This window comes from Coturnix japonica, chromosome 1 (genome assembly GCF_001577835.2).
Source record: "Coturnix japonica isolate 7356 chromosome 1, Coturnix japonica 2.1, whole genome shotgun sequence".
In the NCBI taxonomy this organism is placed as follows: domain Eukaryota; kingdom Metazoa; phylum Chordata; class Aves; order Galliformes; family Phasianidae; genus Coturnix; species Coturnix japonica.
Window position 1 is genome coordinate 156605984 of NC_029516.1, and position 11097 is coordinate 156617080.

General features: G+C 50.0%; 1 protein-coding gene and 2 non-coding genes across 3 annotated transcripts; 2 read left to right on the forward strand and 1 right to left on the reverse strand.

The window, feature by feature from the left end:
* Positions 1-258: 258 nt before the first annotated feature.
* On the reverse strand, positions 259-8843 carry ALOX5AP (arachidonate 5-lipoxygenase activating protein). Its single transcript, XM_015852015.2, has 6 exons — positions 8634-8843; positions 7250-7370; positions 3684-3783; positions 2534-2604; positions 1851-1932; positions 259-1096 (listed from the first exon to the last, which is right to left on the reverse strand). Exons 2-6 carry the CDS (start codon positions 7317-7319, stop codon positions 934-936), a joined length of 486 nt encoding a protein of 161 aa, XP_015707501.1. The 5' UTR covers positions 7320-7370; positions 8634-8843; the 3' UTR covers positions 259-933.
* Positions 8844-9124: 281 nt separating this feature from the next.
* On the forward strand, positions 9125-9198 carry TRNAN-GUU. The gene has a single exon. It is a non-coding gene; the product is annotated as a tRNA-Asn (tRNA).
* Positions 9199-9406: 208 nt separating this feature from the next.
* Positions 9407-9479, forward strand: TRNAV-AAC. The gene has a single exon. It is a non-coding gene; the product is annotated as a tRNA-Val (tRNA).
* Positions 9480-11097: the final 1618 nt, after the last annotated feature.

An 11097-nucleotide genomic window follows, 5' to 3' on the forward strand; every position in this document is an offset into this window, starting at 1 on the left:
AGCTTAAGCACTCTTATGGCAGCAATGCTTACAAAGGTTGTGCTGGGCTGTCTGCCCATCACAGCTTTCTTCTCTCATCAGGCTGCTCCTTGGCATGGACGTGCTGGGGCGTGTTGTTAGTGATGAAGGCTGCTAATTGAGCTTGCTAACAGGGAGAGAGCTATTAGAAACATGTCCCTCAGAGCAGCTCCCACAGGTGGTGGGGCTGTGCCACTCACCTGCATCATACTGATGGTACACAAAGAAGATGGGAGCAAATGGATTTCATCCTTTCAGGCTGTTTTATTAAGCGAAGCAAAACAAAACCAATCTTGCTGTCAATTTACCAGATCCTCATTGATGTAAGGCCCCGTTCTGGGAGGATAGCCAGGTCGAGGTATGGATGAGATCAGTGCATTACACACATGAATATTGATCAAGGAAAACCAGACAGGGGCCAGCCTGCTGTCCTGCCCTCAATCACCAACAATTGCAAGGGAAAGTGTGGGTGAAGAGGCTGCCCTGTGCATTTGCTTGGGCAGAGGGGTGCAGGGTGATGGTGAAAGCCTGCTTCAGGACACAGTCGTGGTTTCAGATCCTTCAGGGATGAAGCTCAGAGGCTCCTGGCTTTCATCATGAACACTAAGGAAAATAGTTACAATGAAAGCATAAAATGTCCCTTAAAGTCATGCAACTGGCTTTCAAGATGCAGTTTAATGAAAAAACTCTGATGAATTAACTGGAAGTTGTTACCGTTCCTTGAGCACGCTGAGTGCTCACAATAAATCTTTTTCCTGAAGGAAAAAGCAAGGTTAAATCAAGCTACAAAGCCCACTGAGCATTAGATTTACAGCAATTTGAAAGGGTTATAGGTTTATTTCTTAAACAGCTGAATTATAGCTGCTTCTGGATATTGATATGTGAAGCAGGCTGACCCCTGGGCACTGTGAGGAGCTAGGGGATGAGGAGCAGCGGTGAGATGGCGCTGGTTATCGTCTTTATGTGAATTTCGAAGTCACTTCCAAAGAAGTAGATGAGATAGTAGTTGAGTATCCCGGCCACAGACATGAAGAACAGGAACAAAATGATACGCTTCCCAAACAAGTACCCAGGAGTGCTGGGGAGACAGGAAGAGAGGAAAGCAGTTTGTTATCAGGGCCGCCTTACCTAAGGAGCCCTCAGCCTCCAGGCTCTGGCCAAGATCAGCAGATGCATTCCAGGGGTTGTCACAGAGGAGGGAATTCCTGCTCTTGTATTTGGCCCTCTGCAAGCTTTTAGATGTCATTGGAAATCTTCAGAACAGTTTGGGCCTGGATTCATCTCCTGATCTCAGTGCAGGACTTTTTTCACCAAAGTGAGACTACTCAGAGGAACATGTATGTCTTTACAGCCACCAGCAACTGTGGGATGGTTTTGCTCCTCACATGCATAATTAGCTTCATTAAGATGAGTGGAGGATGTTGTGCAAATACTAGCACAAACACTCACATGCACATATTGATGCAGGTTGTGAGGGATGAGAGTATTTCCTCTGAGGAGGGGCTGAGAGATCTGGGACTACTCAGCCTGGAAAAGAGGTGCCCAGTTTGAGGACCAGAGATTTGGGGCATAAACTGGCATACAGGACGTTCCCTATGAACACTAGGAGCACTTCTGTGTGGTTTATGGACCACTGGCACAGGCTGAATCTGTGGAGTCTCCTCCTTGGAGATCCTCCAACACCAGCTGGATGTTGCTCTGGTCACCCTGCTGTGGGTGTCCCTGCTGGAGAAGGGGTCAGGACAGGAGTCCTCCAGAGGTTCCATCCCATCCCAGCTGTTCTGTGGTTCTGAAACACCATGGTTTTAAGAAAAGGCTCTGCAAAGCCTTACCTCTGGGTCCTCTCCCCCAGGTAGCCCACAAAGTACTTCTGCCTCACAAACAAGTACATCAGGCCAGCAAAGGCGGCAGGTGCTGCACAGAGGGTAGAAGAACATATGACAAATGTCAGCTTGGATCCCTCACATGTATTATCCCCACTCTCCCTTTTCCAAGCACTTTTTGAGTGTAGTTCTTCCCCCAGTCACACGGAATACGCACCTGGTCCTACTGAAACTCAGAAAGGAGTGTACCAGATTTCCTCACACCCCTTCATCTGGTGATGAGACTCCCCCTTTTCACAAAGAACATCACACAAGCCCTAGGAAAGCAGCAGCTATGCTCCTGACCTATCTTTATCCAGTTGTATTGCAAGGATCCATTGAGAAGAACAGGTAAATGCTCAGTGTATGCCATCAGCTCCAGGTGGGTGGCAATACCACTTTCACATGCCTGCCTTCCCTGGCTCCAGAGAATCATAGAATCATTTGAGTTGGGAGGGACCTTTAAAGGCCCCTGCAATGAACAGGGACACCTACAGCTAGATCAGGTTGCTCAGAGCCTGGTCCAGCTTGACCTTGAATGTCTCCATTCAGAGGGATCTTGCCCATAACTCCTTTAAGGGAATCATCTGAAGTACTAAAGTGCTCTTCATCCCTCAGTTAAAGTCACAAAGGGGAGTGAAAACAAGTGTTACCTTGGCTGCAGAGAAGCCCAGCGCACCAAAGCACGGCAAGAAACGTAGGGTACGTGTGCCCACAGTTTTGGCTAGGAAGGAATTTATGAGAGAGAAATCAGAATACAGGGAACATTGAAAGAAAATTAGCTTCTTTCACCCATGAGCAACTGTGGGGTGGATCTGGCCTGTGCAGGCTCCACAGTGGCCACATGCAGGCACAGGGATGCTGCGTGGGCAGCAGCCAGAGAAGCGACTCCTCATGTGCCCCAACACGATCACTGCCTCACCCAGGATTTGCCTACCTGCCGCCTCATGCAGAGAATGGGCTCTTTGTTCTGCCCGCTCAGGAAAGAAACCGCAAGCGAGCCCAGCAGCTGGGAAGTGCATTTGCTTCCTCTAGCATGTATAACAGAGCTGCACGCTTTGTCAGCTTAGGAAATCCTTGTGCTTAAGTCATATTAATCAAGCGATGAGCGCTGAGAGCTGCGTGAAGCCAACAAAAGGAAAACTGCACAGCAAAAAGGAGTGTCTGGAAAGGTTAACCCGTCTCCTTGCACATACACAGGAATCATTTCTGACTCCCTCCTTAAGCCTGGAATGCTCTTCCAGAGGGCGATGTGCTCTTGCTGAGGTCACACACCTGTGAAGGGCAGCATTTTGCTGTTCTCTGCTTTTTTGAGTGTATTGCCAGTACTTCACGGGTAATAAAAAATATTTTATGTTCTTTTCTCTTCTGGGTTGGAATTAATTTTCCCCTCTGCTCCCTCTGAAGGGATGCTGAAGACAAGATGCAGTGAATGAGGTCGGGAAGCAGAGAGACAGATTTGTTCAGAGCTCTGCCACCACCTCTCAAGTCAGCATTGCTTCCCCCTGGAGCTGCAGTGTGTGTGGGACACTGGCTGTGCCCATGTCACACTTCCAGTTTCAGGTGTGTTTAGGAGAGCTGGATCCCAAATACAGGACATAAAGAACATCAGGTTTGCAGGTCCTGTCCTCAGCAGCAAATGCACTGGAGAACTGCAGGTCTAACCTCTGCCACAGCACACACAGCAATGGGATTGCAGAGCTAAGCCTTGGAGCCCAATTTTGGAGCCCTTCAGGGTTTGGATTAAGCTGTAAGGAACAGGGAGGTGAGCCCAGGCTTGCCTCGCTGGCTCTTCCTACTCACTTGGCAGTGTAGACACGTTCAAAGGCAGAGGAGCCTGGCCGCTGGATTCCTTTGCCATTGCAGTGTTTACTCTCATGCTCCAGTTTGCTAGCAAAAAAAGCTGTAAGAAACAAACAAACAAAAAACAACACAAGCTGTTTGATCCGAAATGTAATCTGGAGATATTTCAGAAGTGCAAGCATCCTTGTGTATGCCTGGGCAGCAGCAGAGTGTGCAGATGTGTGATGTGTGGAGGTGCAGGGTGGCCAGCACGCTCGCTCTGTCAACATGGTATAACCAAACCCTCCATGCAAGGGCATGACGTGGTGTCACCCTGACATCCCCACATGTCTGCGTGTTGCTGTCAGCATCTCTCGCCTCTGAGCCTGGTTAAATCCCCCCCTGCTGCAGACTTACAACCCAGTGCTGTGTATTTGTGCTCCAAGGGGAAATACCTGCTGGTGAGATCTGCCAGAACTCATCCTCACTCTCTGACAGAGCAGGGAGTAAAGAGGCTTTCTGCTCTTTCAGTGATACCCTTTTGCCAAAACAAGGACATCCAACAGGTTGTATTCATTTCCCAGAAAGGCTCATTGCAAACCTAGTCCTGATGACTGATGCTGTCTATTATGGTTTGTTTCCTACTTTTAAGCAATGGTGTCATGTCAGGATGTTTGCTGCTGCAAAAACGCAGCGCTGCGAGATAATGTATTGTATGCTTGACAAACATGTTTTGTCTAATTACACTAAAACAGAGAGCATCAATCATGTGTCTAAATGCACCTGGCAGAGCTCTGACAGCCTACAAGCTACAGGCACTGTATCATTGTGCACCCAATCTCAGTGCACCCAAATCACCCTATGGTTTGGAATATTAGTCAAGATGTGTACCAAAGACAACACATCAGAAACAAACAAGCAAACAAAAAACCCAAAAAGAAAAAGAGAAACCAAGCACAAAACACCCATATGTTATTGTAGCAATATGATAACTTGATAAACTGCAGGGCTTCATCCCTGGAATCTGAAGGCCCAGAACTGCCACTATTCAGCAGCTCAGCCAAGAGCTCCCAGTGTCCTCACCCATGTGCCAACCCAACCTTAGAGTTGTTAACCTGCCTACGGAGGACCAGATTGGCCAGCACGATGTTTTTGTGCAGTGCAAAGCTTCTGTGATGGTAAACCACTTGCTGTAGGCCTTGGACTGGATGAGCTCAATGGGATACGTAGCACATCTTTTCCTTTTGGTATGCACATGAGATCCCTAAAAGATGGCACAGCCTTTGGAGAAAGACAAGGGTAAGATTCAAACATCTCCCTCTAGGGCAAAAATTTCTTCTCAATAAGCGTGTGAAGTCACTGTCCTACCGTGTTCAAGAACCGTGTGGATGTGGCACTGAGGGGCATGGTGGGGATGGGCTGAGAGCTGGACTAGATGATCTTAGGGGTCTTTTCCTAACGTGACCTGTTGGATCCTTGGTCAAAGGACTGGGCATTAGGGCAAAGACAACGATGGGTTTATCATGAACACCTGCATTATGGGTGAAAGCAGGCTTTGTTTCATCATGTTTGGGGCACTGAGAAGTGTTGGGAGAGAGAGGTGTTTTACTTACCCTAGTGGGTTACAGAAAGAAAGAGAAGAAAAGCACCTGCTGACATCAAGCTACCAGCATGAGAAGAACCACCTCAAAGGGCAGCCCAGGAGGTTTGTCCCCTTGAGCTGAAGCTCTGCAAAAGAGCAGAGCAGGGCTGGCAGGTCCCATCCAGTGGTGACCCTTGCAGTGGGTTTGGGTGGGCAGCACAGCAGCACTGAGCTCCTGTTAGGCTGACACTGGGGACAGGAGATACTACTGTGTTAAGCAGCTTGCAACACTGTGGTTGTATTTCTCACTCTTTTCCTCCAAACCTTGAGGCAAGGATGTGGTTTCCCAGCCTGGTGCAGATCAGGCAGCAGAGCAGGGAGGTGCAAAGGAGGGGATGTGGCCAAGGGTTTAAGTGAGCTCAGCTGCACCTGGGAGCAATGCCCCATGGTTCCAGGCTTTCTTCAGCTGCTATGACCTTGATCCACTGTGGTCTGGCACTTGGGAGTATGCAGCGAGGGCCTTGGGGAGATGATTCAGATGGAGATAATGTATTTTTGGTTCCAGGTCTATTTTCAGTGGGCCATTCCTATGAACTGGCTTCACGTGTGGCCATGTGAGTTGAGGGAAGTCTTGTTGTTTCTCGAATCCACGCAAACTGAACAGTGTGCTGATGCTCCAGCTGAGCGTGTTCTGGCCCTTCCGTCCACTTCACGTCACTTCCTCTGTCCTGATCTGAAGGCTGGTTGCAACATTGCAGTGATGCAAGAACAACACCAGAACCCTGTGTGTGACTCAGCAGTGCCCGGCTGCTCAGTCACTCTGCAAGATGTGGAGATTCCCAATGCAAGTGAGGTGAAGTCAAATGGACAGGCAGCAACACGGCCTGCACCCAGCTTGGGAACAGCAGCATTCACCAGAACTGCTTTAATAATCCTGCTTCAGGTGCAGACAAACATACAAACCCAAATTGACATTGTACTTGTTCCAAGTACTTAAAGACAGTCAGCAGATGCCTCACTGAGCCATAGCAGGAGTTTAGCACAAGCGTTATGCTCTGACAAGCATTTCTACTGCCCTAATTACTGGATCCGTGACATACCATATGTATAACGTACAGTATGTGTATCATGGAGATCCTTCCAGATAGAAGGCTTGGGAGAAGGAAATCAAGTGATGCAAGCTTGGAAATCATAGCTCAGGGTTGTGTGCCACCCTTGCTCAGCTGGCCCACAGCAGTGGGGTCAGTGATTTCACAGAGGGACTTCCATGAAACTGTGTCAGGCTGGAAGGCAAGCGCTTGAGCTTCAGGGTTTGTTGGGTTTCAACAAACATCTTCAGCCTGGGCAACCGCAGTGCATCCGGGGCAAAACCCACTGCCTTGGCTGGATGCTAAGCAGCATTTTCTGCTAGAATGGTTAAGTACGATTGAAGGAGGTTGATCAAGTTTAAAACAGATTTGCACAAAAGAGAAGCTTGCACTTTTATTTTAAAAGCTCCAAGGAACAGTACTGAGGGCAGAGGTATGAATAATAAGCTAAAAAAATGAAACTTCCCCATTGCAGAAAATGCTCAGCTTTCTTGGGGCTGCAGATGATACAAACTAGTCACGCTACAGGACCTGCACAGGTAGGTGCCCCCACATCACCCAAACACATGTGGTCAGTGCCATTTTGCTGCCTTCACCTGGGCAGAGCTCCAACCCCTTGTTGCTGCTCTGCAGCCCACATGGATTTGGCCAAAGAGCAGCACTTCAGGCTTTAGCCATAGTCTCCATTATCAGATCTAAGTGCACATTGTCCACAGCAGCTCCAGCACATCACCCCTTTAGCTGACATACATATGACTGTCTCACAGCAGGGCTGACAAGCCGTAGAAACAACAGCATGCCAGGCAGTGAGCTGAGAGTGTTCCTAAAGCCAAAGGGATGCCTGCTCACACAGCCAGAAGTTATCTGCCAAGCACTGTGTTGTTCTCCCCTCCCATGTACATGGATTTCTGCCTCACCATTCTGAATGACGCTGATCAAGGTGACGATGGCGAGCAGGACAACACTCCCCAGGGTCTCCTGGTCCATCCTGTGAGCGGGCAGTGGGGCGGACAGTGCAGCTGTGGCAGCAGCTCAGCCCTGTGAGCGCAGAAGGAGGAAGTGAGGGTCTGAGTTATCTCAGATCATGAAACACTTCCTACAGCTCTGTGAGAGCACAGCAACACCCCATGCTTGGGTGCTTGCCAGCACAGCAAAGCCACAGCACACAGCGTCCCTCATTGCATGCTCTTAGTTACAGGTGAAGCCCAGAGAAAGGAGACAACACTTCCCTCTGAAAGATGGTGGCAGCTGCCAGCACTCAGCTTTACAAGCACAGCCTTTCAAATTGCATTTTCCCTATTCTGAGCCCAATACTGATGGAAAGAGTTATTGTGGCACCTCCTGCCCCAGCTTTGATCCCAGGGAAGAGGTGACAGGGGAGCATGAGGCTCGTGGTGTTTTCTGTAAGACAGTGTGACTTGGGCTGCCCAGAGAAGCTGTGGGTGCCCCATCCCTGAATGTGCTCGAGGCCAGGCTGGATGGGGCCCTGGGCAGCCTGAGCTGGTGGGATGTGTCCCTGCCCATAACACAAGGCTGAAATAGGGTGGGCTTTAAGGTCCCTTCCAACCATTCTATGATCTTTGAGACTATGATTCTATCAGACAGCTGGGAAGCATCCTCATCAAAGTGCATACATCCTTGCAGGCAAAACCCATCAGCTCCCTTTTGACAGTTGTCAGATGGTAAATTTACCTACAGCTGTGGCTTTACTCCACCGAGCATGCAAACTGTTCTCACCTGAAGTAATTGCTAAGGAGATCTATCAGGTAACTTGGGTACCAGCAAGCATGTCAGTGGTCGGGAGGTGATGAGTGTGGCCTGTGAGCAGGCAGAGGCTGGTTTCTAATGGCCAGCACAGCACAGACACTGCTGTGTCAGCAGCACAGTTTGGGGCTGTGATTTCTTCTGAGTTAACTCTTGGTAAGTTTGTGCTCAAGGATGGCTTTTAACACTAAGTTTGATGTTACCATAATGCAAAAATAAATAAATAAATAAATACAATAGCAGGAGCCAGTGGCTTTCCCACCTACGCCATCCAGGCCTATGTCAGTTGGCTGCTGATGCCTTCTCTTCCCTCCCATCCCTCCCCACAGCCCATTTCTCCTTCAGTTTCACTGCTTTGCTTTGCTGTTCTGCTCTCCCCAGCCCTCATCCATCCCTGTCTGCACTGGCGCAGCTTAGCACTCGGGAGCTTCCTCCTGCAGCTCTGTGCTGACCATCACGCAGTCCTCATTTCCCCTTCTCGCTGTTCTTTGGTATTCCCTTCCTTTTCCTTCCCCCACCAAAAAGAACTTCAATTACATCAGCTCCGGGACTTGCTAAGCTGATTTCTTCATGCAAGAAGGAAAGAAAAGGCAGGAGCAATGCTGTTTTTCCCCCGCTGCTGCTGGATCCCTCTTGCTTGCTGCATCTCTGCTGGAAACCTTCATCTTGCTGCGTGAGGAACATCAATCTGAGCCACGGAGCCCGTGGAAACGTGCAAAGCCAGCAAGTTTCTCCCGTTGTGCTGCGGGACCTCCAGAGCATTTATCTCTGAAAACCTGTTTTGTAGCGTTGCTCTCAGACGGAACAGGAAAGGACTGTAAGCACAGACCTATAAATATCGTGTGGGATACGTTTCTCCAACGGAGATAAAATAGGGGAAAAATGAGAGATTGAGAGGGAATGGATATTCCTAAATTCTTCCGATTGAAGAAGCAAACCGGTGTTTTTAGGTTAAAACACCCAACGAGGCGGGGAAGGTTCTGCAGCACAGTGAGCAGGAGCTCCTCGTGCTGCCCGTCACACAGCGGGTCTCTGTGGCGCAATCGGTTAGCGCGTTCGGCTGTTAACCGAAAGGTTGGTGGTTCGAGCCCACCCAGGGACGGGGCCGTTACTTTTAGCGTTGCTGCTTTTGTTTTCCTCCCCGTGGCCACCAGCTGCTGCCTGCTCCGAAGTTGCGGCGGTGGGAGCTGCCCTCTGGGTGCAGCCCTCCGTTTCTAGAGACGATCAGGCAGAAGGAGCGAACAAACAAATGCATCCGCTCGGCGGGGATACCCTGAAGGTGAGCTCCGGGAACACTCTGTGCACGGCGAGTTTCCGTAGTGTAGTGGTTATCACGTTCGCCTAACACGCGAAAGGTCCCCGGTTCGAAACCGGGCGGAAACACCAGTTTTTTTTCCCTTCCTCTTCCTTCCCTCCGGTGCAGGCTCCCATTTTCCCCCTTCATTCTGTAAGACCGCCGCTGTGAAAGCAGGTGGGAGTGGTTTGCTGCTAAGATTCGGTTCATTCGGCACTAAATACTTTTTCCCCTCTCAATGTGAAAGGACAGCCTACAGGAACCTCTATTGAAACAGCTTCAGAGAAGGTACCTGTACAGGCTGGGAGGAGTGGTCCTTGAGAGCAGCTCGGCAGGGAAGGAGCTGGGGGTCCTGATGGACGAAAGACTCCACATGAGCCAGCAGTGCGCTCTGGCAGCCCGGAAAGCAAATGGGATCCTGGGCTCCATCAGGAGAGGGGTGGTCAGCAGGGATAGGGAGGTGATTGTCCCTCTCTACTCGGCTCTTGTGAGGCCCCATCTGGAGTACTGTGTCCAGGTGTGGAGCCCTCAGTACAAGAAAGACATGGAGATTTTATAAAGGGTCCAGAGGAGGGAAGATGATCAGGGGGCTGGAGCACCTCCCCTATGAGGACAGGCTGAGGGAGTTGGGTTTGTTCAGCCTGGAGAAGAGAAGGTTGCGGGGTGACCTCATTGCAGCCTTTCAGTACCTGAAGGGAACTTACTCCCAGGAGGGGAGTAAACTCTTCGAAATGGCTGACAATAGCAGGACACGGGGAAATGGTTTTAAGTTAAAAGAGGGAAGACTTAGGTTGGATGTTAGGGGGAAGTTCTTCACTAGGAGAGTGGTTCGGCCCTGGAACAGGCTGCCCAGGGAGGTTGTGGATGCCCCGTCCTTGGAGGTGTTCAAGACCAGGTTGGACGGGGCCCTGGGCAACCTGATCTAGTAAAGGTGTATGTTTGGTGGCCCTGCCAGGCAGGGGGGTTGGAACTACATGATCTTTGAGGTCCCTTCCAACCCGGGTCATTCTGTGATTCTGTGAAGGTGGGACAGCTTTATTAACAAAGGGTGCGAGATTCCACCTCGTTGTCACTGCTTGCACCCAGCACACCATAGTGGCAAAGGGTGTTTGCTGGTCTGAGCCTGAGGACAGGCCAAGGTTGAGCTGGAACTGAGCTATGGGCAGTCAGCAAGAGCACTCATGGCAGCATCAAGCATTTACAACTGTTCTACCCACAGAGGAGTGGGAACAGGGCGGATTCCCGCTAAAGCAGTTTCAAATGGTCCCTCTGAAAATCCAGCTTGTCCCAGCTTTCTGCATTGCCCGCAGATCCTGCTCTGCTCCAACAACAGCCAGCGCACATGTTGGTATGGCAGGGCCACGCTGTCGCGTAATCGCGTTAACCTTTCCCATGTCTTACACCTATACTTAGACTGTAAGCTCCTCTGCTCACAGCCGGGTGCTGGGGGATGTTACAGCAGAGCACACGCTCAGGAGCTGTGCACAGGAGGTAAGTGCTCCAACTTCAAGGGTGAATTCACTGATGTAAACCAGCTCCGCAAGAGAGACAAGGCACAACCACTCTCCATCAACATGCTGCTGGGGGTGTCTCAACTGAGAAGCAACCAAGTTCCAAAGTCTTTCTCTGGTCGAGATTTCATTTAAGCACAAATTCTTACTTGCACTGAATCAGCTGCAGTAAAATATTTATGGAAATAGACCAACA